Raw genomic sequence first — 15,448 nt, 5'->3', positions numbered from 1 at the left:
AACTATTCATTTCTGCAAGGAAATGATTTATCTTAAATCATCACTTTAACAAATATGACCTTTTTCTTTTAAGACACACGAGTATATTATTTCAGCAACGACGAACTTACTCATCATTGTCTTCTGTAGTAGATTCCTTTCTTTCGGTTATACTGAGGTGATTCCAGTTTTTCCTCTTTCCTATATGTGTGCAATAAAAAGAACGTAAAGTTAAGGCAAAAACTGTCAAATTTTAAACAGAATTTAAATCACCAACTTTTCAATAGAAAATAAAAGGGTTGACAAATGAAAGAAGAGTAGGTAAAGAAAAAGTATCCTGAAATTTGTTACGAGAAAATTTTTTCACTATTGTGGATAACTTTTCAATAGGTAGTTTTTTTTTTAATTTGCCAGTCTCCTAATGTTTTATTCATGATTACATTATATAGAAGAAATAATCTTTTGAATAAAATTTCCACTGGGGCTTGGTATATTAAAAAGAAAAACTAGATAAACCCACTTTGATAATATAATTAGTTTAAAATACATTAGTTTTTCATCAAATATTTTCATGAGGAGGGACCTTCAAGATGGTAGAGGAGTAAGACATGGAGATCACCTTTCTACCCACAAATACATCAGAAATACATCTACACGTGGAACAACTCCTACAGAACACCTACTGAACGCTGGCAGAAGACCTCAAGTTTCCCAAAAGGCAAGAAATTCCCCACGTACCTGGGTAGGGCAAAAGAAAAAAGAAAAAACAGAGACAAAAGAATAGGGACGGGACCTGCACCTCTGGGAGGGAGCTGTGAAGGAGGAAAAGTTTCCACACACTAGGAAGCCCCTTCACTGGCGGAGACAGGGCGTGTCAGGGGTAAGCTTCGGAGCCACGGAGGAGAGCACAGCAACAGGGGTGCAGAGGGCAAAGCAGAGAGATTCCCGCACAGAGGGTCAATGCCGACAACACTCACCAGCCCAAGAGGCTTGTCTGCTCACCCACCAGGGCAGGTGGGGCTGGGAGCTTCGGCTTCGGCTTCAGAGGTCAGATCCCAGGGAGAGGACTGGGGTTGGCTGTGTGAACACAGCCTGAGGGGGGCTAGTGCAACACAGCTAGCTGGGAGTCCAGGAAAAGTCTGGAACTGCCTAAGAGTCAAAAGACCATTGTTTCGGGGTGCGCAAGGAGAGGAGATTCAGAGCACTGACTAAATGAACTTCAGAGACAGGTGCAAGCCACGGCTATCAGCCCGGACACCAGGGACAGGCATGAAACACTAACGCTGCTGCTGCAGTCACCAAGAATCCTGTGTGCAAGCACAGGTCAATATCCACACCCATGCCCCAGGGAGCCTGTGCAGCCCACCACTGCCAGGGTCCCATGATCCAGGGACAACTTCCCCAGGAGAACACATGGCATGCCTCAGGCTGTTGCAGCGTCATGCTGGCCTCTGCCACTCCAGGCTCACCACACATTCTGTACCCTTCCCTCCCCACAGCCTGAGTGAGCCAGAGCCCCCAGATCAGCTGCTCCTTTAACCCCCTCCTTTCTGGGCAAAGAACAGATGCCAGAGGGTGACATACATGCAGAGGCAGGGCCAAATCCAAAGCTGAACCCTAGGAGCTGTGCGAACAAAGAAGAGAAAGGGAAATTTCTCTGTTCAGCCTCAGGAGTAGCGGATTAAATCTCCACAATCAACTTGATGTACCCTGCATCTGTGGAATACCTGAATAGACAACAAATCATCCCAAAATTGAGGCAGTGGACTTTGGAAGCAACTACAGACTTGGGGTTTGCTGTATGTGACTGACTAGTTTCTGATTTTTATGTTTATCTTAGTTTTCAGCACTTGTTATCTTTGGTAGATTTGTTTACTGATTTTGCTGCTCTCTTCTTTTTTCTTAATTACCTTTCTTATTTTAATAATTAAAAAAATTTTTAATTTTAGTAACTTTATTTTATTTCATTAAAAAAATTATTTTTTCTTACTTTCTTTTTTTCCCTCCCCTTTCTTCTGAGCTATGTAGCTGACAGGGTCTTGGTGCTCTGGCCAGGTGTCAGGCCCGAGCCCTGAGGTGGGAGAGCCGAGTTCACAACATTGGACCACCAGAGACCTCACAGCCACACATAATATCAATCGGCGAGAGCTCTCCCAGAGATCTCCATCTCAACACTAAGACCCAGCTCCACTCAATGACCAGCAAGCTACAGTGCTGGACACCCCATGCCAAACAACTAGCAAGACAGGAACACAACCCCACCCATTAGCAGAGAGGCTGCCTAAACTCATAATAAGTTCACAGATACTCCAAAACATACCACTGGATGCAGTTCTGCTCACCAGAAAGACAAGATCCAGCCTCATCCACCAGAACCAGTCCCCTCCACCAGGAAGCCTACACAACCCACTGAACCAACCTTACCCACTGGGGGCAGACACCAAAAACAATGGGAACTAAGAACCTGAAGCCTGCAAAATGGAGACCCCAAACACAGTAAGTTAAGCAAAATGAGAAGACAGAGAAATAAATACACAGATGAAGGAGCAAGGTAAAAATCCACCACACCAAACAAATGAAGAGGAAATAGGCAGTCTACCTGAAAAAGAATCCGGAGTAATGATAGTAAAGATGATCCAAAATCTTGGAAATAGAATGGAGAAAATACAAGAAACGTTTAACAAGGACCTAGAAGAACTAAAGAGCAAATAAACAATGATGAACAACAAAATAAATGAAATTAAAAATTCTCTAGAAGGAATCAATAGCAGAATAACTGAGGCAAAAGAATGGATAAGTGACCTGGAAGATAAAATAGTAGAAATAACTACTGCAGAGCAGAATAAAGAAAAAAAATGAAAAGAATTGAGGACAGTGTCAGAGACCTCTGGGACAACATTAAACGCACAAACATTCGAATTCTAGGGGTCCCAGAAGAAGAAGGGAAAAAGAAAGGGACTGAGAAAATACTTGAAGAGATTATAGTTGAAAACTTCCCTAATATGGGAAAGGAAATAGTCAATCAAGTCCAGGAAGCAAAGAGAGTCCCATACAGGATAAATCCAGGGAGAAACACACCAAAACACCTATTAATCAAGTTATCAAAAATTAAATACGGGGCTTCCCTGGTGGCGCAGTGGTTGATAGTCCGCCTGCCGATGCAGGGGACGCGGGTTCGTGCCCCGGTCCGGGAAGATCCCACATGCCGTGGAGCAGCTAGGACCGTGAGCCATGGGCGCTGAGTCTGCATGTCCGGAGCCTGTGCTCCGCAATGGGAGAGGCCACAACAGTGACAGGCCCGCATACCGCATAAACAAAACAAAACAAAAATTAAATACAAAGAAAAACTATTAAAAGCAGCGAGGGAAAAGCAACAAATAACATACAAGGGAATTCCCATAAGGTTAACAGCTGATCTTCCAGCAGAAACTCTACAAGCCAGAAGGGAGTGGCAGGACATATTTAAAGTGATGGAAGGGAAAAACCTACAACCAAGATTACTCTACCCAGCAAGGATCTCAGATTTGACGGATAAATTAAAACTTTACAGACAAGCAAAAGCTAAGAGAATTCAGCACCAGCAACCAGCTTTACAACAAATGCTAAAATAACTTCTCTAGGCAGGAAACACAAGAGAAGGAAAAGACCTACAATAACAAACCCAAAACAATTAAGAAAATGGTAACAGGAACATACTTATTGATAATTACCATAAATGTATATGGATTAAATGCTCCAACCAAAAGACACAGACTGGCTGAATGGATACAAAAACAAGACCTGTATACATGCTGTCTACAAGAGACCCACTTCAGACCTAGGGACACATACAGACTGAAAGTGAGGGAATGGAAAAAGATATTCCATGCAAATGGAAATCAAAAGAAAGCTGGAGTAGCAATTCTCATATCAGACAAAATAGACTTTAAAATAAAGACTATTAGAAGAGACAAAGAAGGACACGACATAATGATCAAGGGATCAATCCAAGAAGATGATATAACAATTGTAAATACTTATGCACCCAACATAGGAGCACCTCAATACATAAGGCAAATGCTAACAGCCACAGAAGGGGAAATCGACAGTAACACAATCATACTGGGGGACTTTAACACCCCACTTTCACCAATGGACAGATCATCCAAAATGAAAATAAATACGGAAACACAAGCTTTAAATAACACAGTAAACAAGATGGACTTTATTTATATTTATAGGACATTCCATCCAAAACCAACAGAATACACTTTCTTCTCAAGTGCTCATGGAACATTCTCCAGGATAGATGATATCTTGGGTCACAAATCAAGCCTTGGTAAATTTAAGAAAACTGAAATCATATCAAGTATCTTTTCCAACCACAATGCTATGAGACTAGATATCAAGTACAGGAAAAAAACGGTAAAAAATACAAACACATGGAGGCTAAACAATACACTACTAAATAACCAAGAGATCACTGAAGAAATAAAAAAATACCCAGAAACAGGGCTTCCCTGGTGGTGCAGTGGTTAAGAATCCACCTGCCAATGCAGGAGACATGGGTTCAAGCCCTGGTCTGGGAAGATCCCACATGCTGTGGAGCAACTAAGCCTGTGCTGTGTTCCACAACTCCTGAGCCTGTGCTCTACAGCCCGCGAGCCACAACTCCTGAGCCCATGAGCCACAGCTACTGATGCCTGTGCAACTAGAGGCTGTGCTCCGCAACAAGAGAAGTCACCGCAGTGAGAAGCCCATACACCACAACAAAGAGTAGATCCTGTTGTCGCAACCAGAGAAAGCCCGCGTGTAGCAACGAAGACCCAACACAGCCTAAAATAAATAAAATAAAATAAATTTTTTAAAAAACGGTTTTAACAAACATGAAGTTCTAAACAAAAAAACCTAGAAACAAATGACAATGAAAACACGATGACCCAAATCCTATGGGATGCAGCAAAAGCAGTTCTAAGAGGGAAGTTTAGAGCAGCACAATCCTCCCTCAAGAAACAAGAAAAATCTCAAATAAACAATATAACCTTACACCTAAAGCAATGAGAGAAACAAGAACAATAAAACCCCAAAGTTAGAAGAAGGAAAGAAATCATAAAGATCAGATCCGAAATAAATGAAAAAGAAATGAAGGAAACAATGGCAAAGATAAATAAAACTAAGAGCTGGTTCTTTGAGAAGATAAACGAAATTGATAAACCATTAGCCAGACTCATCAAAAAGAAAAGTGCGAAGACTCAAATCAACAGAATTAGAAATGAAAAAGGAGAAGTAACAACTGACACTGCAGAAATACAAAGGATCATGGGAGATTACTACAAGCAACTATATGCCAATAAAAGGGACGACCTGGAAGAAATGCACAATTTCTTACAAAAGCACAACCTTCTGAGACTGAATCAGGAAGAAACAGAAAGTATAAACAGACCAGTCACAATCACTGAAATTGAAACTGTGATTAAAAATCTTCCAACAGACAAAAGCCCAGGACCAGATGGCTTCACAGGCAAATTCTATCAAACGTTTAGAGAAGAGCTAACACCTATCCTTCTCAAACTCTTCCAAAATATAGCAAAGGGAGGAACACTCCCCAACAAATTCTACCAGGCCACCATCACCCTGATACCAAAACCAGACAAAGATCTCACAAACAAAGAAAACTACAGGCCAATATCACTGATAAACATAGATGCAAAAATCCTCAACAAAATACTAGCAAAAAGAATCCAACAGCACATTATAAGGATCATACACCATGATCAAGTGGGGTTTATCCCAGGAATGCAAGGATTCTTCAATATAGGCCAATCAATCAGTGTGATACACAATATTAACAAATTGAAGGATAAAACCATATGATCATCTCAACAGATACAGAAAAAGCTTTCTACAAAATTCATCACCCATTTATGATAAAAACTCTCCAGAAAGTAAGCATAGAGGGAACTTACCTCAACAAAACAAAGGCCATATATGACAAATCCATGGCCAACATCATTCTCAGTGGTGTAAATCTGAAACCACTTCCACTAAGATCAGGAACAAGACAAGGCTGCCCAATCTTACCTCTATTATACAACACAGTTTTGGAAGTTTTAGCCACAGCAATCAGAGAAGAAAAAGAAATAAAAGGAATCCAAATTGGAAAGGAAGAAGTAAAACTGTCACTGTTTGCAGATGACATGATACTATACATGGAGAATCCTAAAGATGCTACCAGAAAACTACTAGAGTTAATCAATGAATTTGGTAAAGGAGCAGGATACAAAATTAATGCACAGAAATCTCTTGCATTCCTATAAACTAATGATGAAAAATCTGAAAGAGAAATTAAGGAAACACTCCCATTTACCATTGCAACAAAAAGAATAAGATAACTAGGAATAAACCTACCTAAGAAGGTAAAAGACCTATACTCAGAAAACTGTAAGACACTGATGAAATAAGTTAAAGATGATACAAACAGATGAAGACATATACCACTTGATTGGAAGAATCAACATTGTGAAAATGACTATACTACCCAAAGCAATCTACAGTTTCAATGCAATCCCTATCAAACTACCAAAACCATTTTTCACAGAACTAGAATAAAAAATTTCACAATTTGTATGGAAACACAAAAGACCCCAAATAGCCAAAGCAGTCTTGAGAAAGAAAATTGGAGCTGGAGGAATCAGGCTCCCTGACTTCAGACTATACTACAAAGCACAGTAATCAAGACAGTATGGAACTGGCACAAAAAACAGAAATATAGATCAATGGAACAGGACAGAAAGCCCAGAGATAAACCCATGCACACATGGTCACCTTATCTTTGATAAAGGAGGCAAGAATATACAATGGAGAAAAGACAGCCTCTTCAGTCAGTGGTGCTGGGAAAACTGGACAGCTACATGTAAAAGAATAAAATTAGAACACTCCCTAACACCATACACAAAAATAAACTCAAAATGGATTGAAGACCTAAATGTAAGGCCAGACACTATCAAACTCTTAGAGGAAAATATAGGCAGAACACTCTATGACATAAATCACAGCAACATCCTATTTGACCCAACTCCTAGAGAAATGGAAATAAAAATAAAAATAAACAAATAAACCTAATGAAACTTCAAAGCTTTTGCACAGCAAAGGAAACCATAAACAACCCTCAGAATGGGAGAAAATATTTGCAAATGACAAAGGATTAATCTCCAAAATATACAAGCAGCTTATGCAGCTCAATATCAAAAATAGAAACAACCCAATCCAAAAATGGGCAGAAGACCTAAATAGATATTTCTCCAAAGAAGATATCAGATTGTCAACAAACACATGAAAGGATGCTCAACATCACTAATCATTAGAGAAATGCAAATTAAAACTACAATGAGGTATCACCTCACACTAGTCAGGATGGCTGTCATCAAAAAATCTACAAACAATAAATGCTGGAGAGGGTGTGGAGAAAAGGGAACCCTCTTGCACTGTTGGTGGGAATGTAAATTGATACAGTCACTATGGAGAACAGTATGGAGGTTCCTTAAAAAACTAAAAATAGAACTACCATATGACCCAGCAATCCCACTACTGGGCATATACCTGGAGAAAACCATAATTCAAAAAGAGTCATGGGAGAAGCAGCTTCTCAACTCCTCGAGTCTCTGTCTGCTTCGGCCTCCTCGCCTCCTCTCCAGCCTCCACCATGTCCATCAGGGTGACCCAGAAGTTCTACAAGGTGTCCACCTCCAGCCCCCGGTCCTTCAGCAGCCGCTCCTATACCAGTGGGTCGGTGCCCACATCAGCTCCTCGGCCTTCTCCCGGGTGGGCAGCAGCAGCAACTTCTGGGGTGGCCTGGGCACCAGCATGAGTCTGGCTCGAGGTTATGGCGGGGCCCTGGGTTTGGGGGGCATCACAGCTGTCACAGTGAACCAGAGCCTGCTGAGCCCCCTCAAGCTGGAGGTGGACCCTAACATCTAGGCCATGCACACCCAGGAGAAGGAGCAGATCAAGACCCTGAACAACAAATCTGCCTCCTTCATCGAAAAGGTGCGACACCTGGAGCAGCAGAATAAGATTTTGGAGACCAAATGGAACCTCCTGCAGCAGCAGAAGACAGCCCGGAGCAACACAGACAACATGTTTGAAAGCTACATCAACAACCTCTGGCATCAGTTGGAAACCGTGGCCCAGGTGAAGCTGAAGCTGGAGGTGGAGCTTGGCAAAATGCAGGGGCTGGTGGAGGACTTCAAGACCAAGTACAAGGAAGAGATCCAAAAGCACACAGACATGGAGAATGAATGTGTCATCATCAAGAAGGATGTGGATGAAGCTTACATGAACAAGGTAGAGCTGGAGTCCCACCTGGAAGGGCTGACTGAATAGATCAACTTCTACAGGCAACTGTATGGAGAGGAGATGCAGCCGCAGATTTCTGACACCTCCGTGGTGCTGTCCATGGACAACAGCCACTCTCTGGACCTGGACAGCATCATCGCCGAGGTCAAGACCCAGTATGAGGATATCACCAACTGCAGCCAGGCCGAGCTGAGACCATGTACCAGATCAAGTATGAGGAGCTGCAGACATTGGCTGGGAAGCACGGGGATGACCTCCGTCAACACGAAGACAGAGATTTCTGAGATGAACTGGAACATCAACCGACTCCAGGCTGAGATTGAGGGCCTCAAAGGCCAGAGGGCTTCCCTGGAGGCTGCCATTGCTGATGCTGAGCAGTGTGGTGAGCCGGCCATCAAGGATGCTCAGGCCAAGCTGGCTGAGCTGGAGGCTGCTGTGAGAACTGCCACGCAGGACATGGCACAGCAGCTGCGTGAGTACCAGGAGCTGATGAACATCAAGCTGGCCCTGGACGTGGAGATTGCCACCTACCACAAGCTACTGGAGGGCAAGGAGAGCTGGCTGGAGTCTGGGATGCAGAACATGAGTATCCACACCAAGACCACCAGTGGGTATTCAGGTGGACTGACCTCAGCCTACGGGACCCCTCGCCTCAACTACAGCCTGAGCTCCTACCAGTCCAGCTTGGGCTCTGGAGGGGGCTCTGGTTCCTTCAGCTGTACCAGTTCTAAGACTGTGGTTGTGAAGAAGATTGAGACCCATGATGGGAAGCTGGTGTCTGAGTCCTCTGACGTCCTGACCAAGTGAAAGCCTCCTGCGATCCCTCCCAGCCTCCCCACTCACTTGCTCCTGCAAGAAGGAGTTGTGCGGGGGAGTGTCAGAACCAGAGACCTGAGGCTCAGCCCCGTCCTTAGCCCACCCCGGGGGAAGTCAACTGCCTGGGGCTCCCTATCTTGCTCACGCCCCCAACTAAAAGCCAATCCAAGAGTAAAGCTTCAGCTGGCTCTGCCAACACACACACACACACACACACACAAAAGAGTCATCTACCACAATGTATATTGCAGCACTATTTACAATAGCCAGGACATGGAAGAAAGCTAAGTGTCCATCGACAGATGAATGGATAAAGAAGATGTGGCACATATACACAATGGAATATTACTCAGTCATAAAAAGAAACAAAATTGAGTTATTTGTAGTGGGGTGGATGGACCTAGAGTCTGTCATACAGTGAAGTAAGTCAGAAAGAGAAAAACAAATATTGTATGCTAACACATATATATGGAATCTAAAAAAAAAAAAAGGTTCTAACGAACCTAGGGGCAGGACAGGAATAAAGATGCAGACGTAGAAAATGGACTTGAGGACGTGGGGAGGGGGAAGGGTAAGCTGGGACGAAGTGAGAGAGTAGCATGGACATGTATACACTACCAAATGTAAAATGGACAGCTAGTGGGAAGCAGCCGCATAGCACAGGGAGATCAGCTCTGTGCTTTGTGACCACCTAGTGGGGTGGAATAGGGAGGGTGGGAGGGAGACGCAAGAGGGAGGGGATATGGGGATATATGTATACGTATAGCTGATTCACTTTGTTATACAGCAGAAACTAACACAATTGTAAAGCAATTATACTCCAATAAAGATGCTGAAAAAAAAGAGGGATTTCACGAGAGCAACCAACTGGTTCCTTAAAAAAAAAAAATATATATATATATATATATATATATATATTTTAAATCAAAGTATATTAAAGTTTCCAGCTTGCATTATTTAACCCCTATTTTTTTGTCTCAGAGTTGACAACAAGGGATTGTTGATACTAATATCTAGAAAATAATGAGTTCCTCAGGATATCACAGTAAAATAAATACGATTTTAGAGGTAAAAGTACCTGACTGTTTAAATGCATATTGATTTAGTAAATTCTTGGAAAGATCTTTAGTGCCTATGAAAATATTTCAAATACTGTGTGGTATCACTTATAAGTCAAATCTAAAAAAAATAATACAAATGAATGTATATGCAAAACAAAACAAAAAAATAATATTTTTTTTGATATTATCTCCTCAGGCAAGGAAAACAAAAGCAAAAATAAACAGGACTACATCAAACCAAAAAAGTTTTGCATAGCAAAGCAAACTATCAACACAACAAAAAGGCCACCTACTGAATGGGAGAAGATATTTACAAATGATATGCCTGGTAAGGAGTTAATATCCAAAATATATAAAGAACTTATACAACTCAACATCAAAAAACCAAACAACCTGGTTAAAAAATGGGCAGAGGATCTCAACAGACATTTTTCCAAAGAAGACATACAGATGGCCAGCAGGCACATGAAAAGATGCTCAACATGACTAATCATCAGGGAAATGCAAATCAAAATCACCTCATACAGGTCAGAATGGCTATTATCAAAAAGACAAATAACAAGTGTTGGCAAGGATGTAGAGAAAAGAGAATCCTTGTGCACTGTTAGTGGGAATGTAAATTGGTGCAGCCACTATGGAATACAGTGTGAAGGTTCCTCAAAAATGTAAAAATAGAACTACCATATGACCCAGCAATTCCACTCCTGGGTATTTATCCAAAGAAAATGAAAACACTAATTAGAAAGGATATATGCACCCCTACGTTCACTGCAGCATTATTTATGATAGCCAAGATATGAAAAGCAACGTAAGTGCTCATCAACAGATAATGTGGTATATATATACAATGGAATATTACTCAGCCATTAAAAAAGAATGAAACTGCCACTTGTGACAACATTAATGGACCTAGAGGGTATTATGCTAAGTGAATTAAGTCAGAGAAAGAAAGACAAGTGTCATGATTTCTTTTATATGTGGGATCTAAAAAACCAAATAAATGAACAAATGTAACAAAACAGAAACTGTCATAGATACAGAGAAAAAACAGGTGGTTGCCAGAGGGGAGGGAAATGGAGGGATGAGAGAAAATGGTGAGGGAGATTAAGAGTAAAAACTTCCAGTTATAAAATAAGTAAGTCCTAGGCATGAAATGTACATTTGGGGAATATAATCAATAGTAATGTGATATTTTTTTATGGTGATAGATCGTAACTAGACTCATGGTGGTGATCATTATGTGATGTATAGAAATATCGAATCTCTATGTTGTACACCAGGAACTAACATAGTGTTGTATGTCAATTATACCTCCAAACCAAACAAACACATAGAAAAAGAGATCAGATTTGTGGTTACTAGAGGCACAGGGTAGCGGGGAGGAGGAATGAGATGAAGGTAGTCAAAAGGTACAAACTTCAGTTATAAGATAAATAAATGCTAGGGATGTAATTACAACACAATAAATATAATTAATACTGTGATATGTTGTATATGAAAATTGTTAAGAGAGAAATCCTAAGAGTTCCCATCACAGGGAAAAAATTTTTTTCCTTTTTCTTTTATTTTGCTTCCATATGAAATGATGGATGTTCACTAAACTTATTGTGGTAATCATTTCATGATGTATGTAAGTCAAATCATTATGCTGCACACCTTAAACTTAAACAGTGCTATATGTCAATTACAGCTCAATAAAACTGGAAGAAAAGAAATTGGTTGAATGACAATAAAAAACAAACTGTATCTTTCCTAATTTTTTTTAATCCATTTTATTAGTTTCTGAAAGAGGTAGTTTAAAATCTCCTATGATGATTAGGGATTTGTGAGTTTCTCCTTGCAATCCTGTCCTATTTCATCATGTTTTGAGTTTTTATTTTTGATGCACAAAGGTCAGGATCCTTTTTCTGGTAGTGAATCTTTCCTTCTCTCATTATGTAAAAATTCGTATTATCTTCAATAAAGCCTTTTTGTCTTAAAGTCTATTTTGGTCTATATTAATATTCTTGTACCAACTCTTAGCTTTTTTAAAAAGCTAATATTCACTGTTTTTTTATCCTTTTACATTAAATCATCTGACGTCTTTTCTTAAAGTATAACAATATTTTAAAGTATAGCTAAAATATGTATTGAACACTTACTATATGCCAGGCACTGTTCTAAGTCTTTTTTGTACATTAATTCTTTTAATTCTCACAACAATCCTGAGGTAGATATTATTATTTTCCCCATTTTACAGGCAAGTAAACAAAAATACCATTAAAAAGTCAAGTGACAGATATTCCATCTGCTCCCTGAAAATTATAAGGACCTTAAAATTTTTAATTCCTTTCTGCTTCCTCATATATCTCCCATGCTATTATGGTCTATTAGTATTTGTTTTCAACCACCTATCAAGTTGTTTCTGTTTTGCTTTATAGTCAGCAAGATTTGTAATCACAATTTTATAACTAGATTTATAGATCTACCAACATGTTTGCTAATTTATTTTTTTTACCATTGCTCTTTGCATTTCATTCCTTTATTTGAGGCTCAATTATGAGCATGTACTTACAGAAGTACATTCTTTAGTAATCCTTTCAGGGAATATCTGTGAATGGTAAATTCTCTCAGACTGTCTGAAAATACCTTTACTTCATTCTTACTTCCTGAATAAAAAGTTCAGCTGTGACTTTCAGTTGGCATTATTACTCCATTTCCTGCTGCAGCCTATAGATACTGATGAGAAGTCTACTGTCAAGCTGTCATTAAAATTTTCTCTTTGTCTTTGATGTTCTGCATTTTTACCATGATACGATTAGGTGTGAATTTGTTTTAATTTGTTTTATTTCATCCTGCTCAGATGAAGCATGCCAGTCTGATCTGGAAATTCCTGTCTTTCCTCAATTATGAAAAGCTGATAGTCCATATATCTTAGATATTGCCTCTGCTCCATTCTATTTCCTCCTTGTAGAACTCCTATTTGACATATGTTGGATCTTATTCTATCCATTATTTCTCTTTACTGTTTTATCATATACTCCATCTCTTTATCTCTCTGTGCTGTTACATTGCTACAGTCTGGGTGATCTTTACAGATCTATTGTCTAATTTACAAGTACTCTCTTTGACTATGCAAATTTGTTGTTTATCCTTCTACCCCAACTATTAAAAAGTAAGTCTGATGCAATCTTGGGAGTAAAAGAACAGAAAATTTTACCATCTTTCCTCTCCTCTGAAAAGGATACTAGTTTGGAAAAATTTGCTAAGGGGTAGGGGAGGGGATAGCAATATAATGATACACACACACAAACATACATAAATGTAATCAATATATATGATGATAAATAAATAAGAGTGTGTGTGTGTGTGTATCTTTTTTTTTTTTTTTTTTTTTAAGCAGGATTTCAGGCACCTTTATTCACGGCAGGTATTTTTGGTCAGGGGAGCTTTCTCTGAAACCGTCCTGTTACTTAAGGAAGACAACTGCTTACATCCTGATGGTCCACTTGCCATTTCCCAGGCTTGGAAGCATCTTGCACGCAGTTCCACCCAGTCCCTGAGTCCAGCTGGCTCTGGGCTTTCAGGGCCACACCTCGCAGCACAACCTACCGGCCCAGTGAGGGAGTTTCTGCAGCTCGGTGATAACAGTGGGGAATTCATTTTATCCCAGAAGAAATCGACTCCTCTGTGTTCCCCATATAATTTATAAATAGGACAAATTATTCCTTAATATTATTATATATTTGCAGTACAAACAATTAAGACTAGTGACATAGGAAACTTTGAAAAAATCATGCTGTGTTGACTACAGGTTTCCCTCTCCAAAGCACTGTTCCATTCCTCAGCTTCTTCCATATTCTCTATACAAAATCATCCTGCTGTGACAGTTGCATGGGTCTCCTTCCCATCAACACTGCCTCTGGGCTCAGCACTCCTGACACTGTACGGCTGAGCCGTAGGAGTTATTTTCCCTGTCTTCCATCATCAATTATAAAGCCACTACTCTCCTCGAATTTAGGTAAGAAACAGTTTAAAGAAACAGTATTTCTTAAAAACTCAAGCCTACTGCTAGTTATTTAGTAGGCATGGATTTAACATGGTCTGTTTTCCTTTTCTGTTTCTTTTCCCAGCCACTAGCTCAAAAGATGGAGTAGCTTAGTTGTAAAGTCCTGCCAGATTTCCTATGGTAACTGCTGTAGATGGACAAGGTAAGGTCCTACTGAAGGTTCAAACCTCATGCAAAACTCTAACTGCTGAAAACCTCATCACATCAGACAACTCTGTCATTATCTGTATTTAAAAATGCTAACCGTAAAGTGGCTTGTGGTCACTCTTTGTTACTGTAGCATCCGACCTCAGGGACTCAGACATAAAATCGTGGTTCCATTCCAAGTTTTGGCGACAGAGTAGTGCCAGATATTTCTGAATACACAATGTTAAATGTTTTTAACCACTTGGAAAGTATCGCCAACACACTATTTGGTGTTTACTCAGTCACTCTGAGGATCAAAGAACCTTAACTATCAATGCCTTACTTCACAAAATCTTATTATAACCAAGGATCTACCCTATGTCCAATAAAAAAATTACACAGCAACTTTTATCAAACAGCAACTACTACAAAGGGAATGATAGAAAAAAAATGACTTCACAAAAATACACTAAAAAATTTGACAACTGTATGCAGGAACTGCCAAAGTTTTAGTGTTTAATAGCACAACTGACCAAGATCCAAGACGTGAAGTTACCATGTTCAGGAAACATGGGGGGCAGGGGAGGGAAATTACTCTACAAACCAACTCTATAGTATGTGGTAAGAAGAATGCACACTTTATAATATAAAACCTGTCTACACAGAATAGTTAGTTGCAAAAAGCTATCCGGCTTCTCTTGGCTTGTAAAAAGGGTGTTCCAGATTCCAGAGCAGATGAGCAACCTTCAAGTCTTCTGTGTGGCAGCGATCCTGCTTTCCCCGTCCAGCTGTTCCACCCCGGCCTGTGTCATGAGGTCTGCGATGTTTTTCTCCAGGCCACCAATGTGACTGCTCATGTCATCAATTCTTCCAATGATCTGGTCAGACATGGTCTGAAATTTATCTTGCATCTGTTGCAGGAGTGTCTGCACCACCGAGGTGAGATCCTGCACGGTCTTGGGCTCAGCCTCTGCCATCTCCCGGGTTCCCAGCTTGGCGGTGCTGTCTCAGACCGTCACCTACACTTCCATTTGTCTGCGCAGACGCCCCGTATGTGTGTATATTAAATGTATAAACTGGAAGC

At 40.3% G+C, this 15,448-nt stretch overlaps 2 protein-coding genes and 1 pseudogene across 3 annotated transcripts in view; 1 reads left to right on the top strand and 2 right to left on the bottom strand.

Moving 5' to 3' along the window:
* Positions 1-15,448, bottom strand: part of ITGB3BP (integrin subunit beta 3 binding protein) — an 87,301-nt gene that overhangs the window by 32,998 nt on the left and 38,855 nt on the right. The window contains exon 4 of the mRNA XM_082834734.1: positions 111-180. Within this exon, the coding sequence (XP_082690860.1) occupies positions 111-180 (70 nt within the window). The remainder of the gene's footprint in view (positions 1-110; positions 181-15,448) is intronic.
* On the top strand, positions 7,661-9,120 carry LOC309958654 (keratin, type II cytoskeletal 8-like; annotated as a pseudogene). Its single transcript has one exon. The product of its transcript is annotated as a keratin, type II cytoskeletal 8-like (transcript).
* LOC309958658 (heat shock factor-binding protein 1) lies at positions 14,759-15,398 on the bottom strand. The gene has a single exon (XM_082834740.1). The coding sequence runs from the start codon at positions 15,339-15,341 to the stop codon at positions 15,111-15,113; it is 231 nt and encodes a 76-aa protein (XP_082690866.1). The 5' UTR covers positions 15,342-15,398; the 3' UTR covers positions 14,759-15,110.

Source organism: Leucopleurus acutus (assembly GCF_964270905.1).
Source record: "Leucopleurus acutus genome assembly, chromosome: 2".
NCBI classification, from domain to species: domain Eukaryota; kingdom Metazoa; phylum Chordata; class Mammalia; order Artiodactyla; family Delphinidae; genus Leucopleurus; species Leucopleurus acutus.
This window is presented reverse-complemented; position numbering and strand designations above follow the sequence as displayed.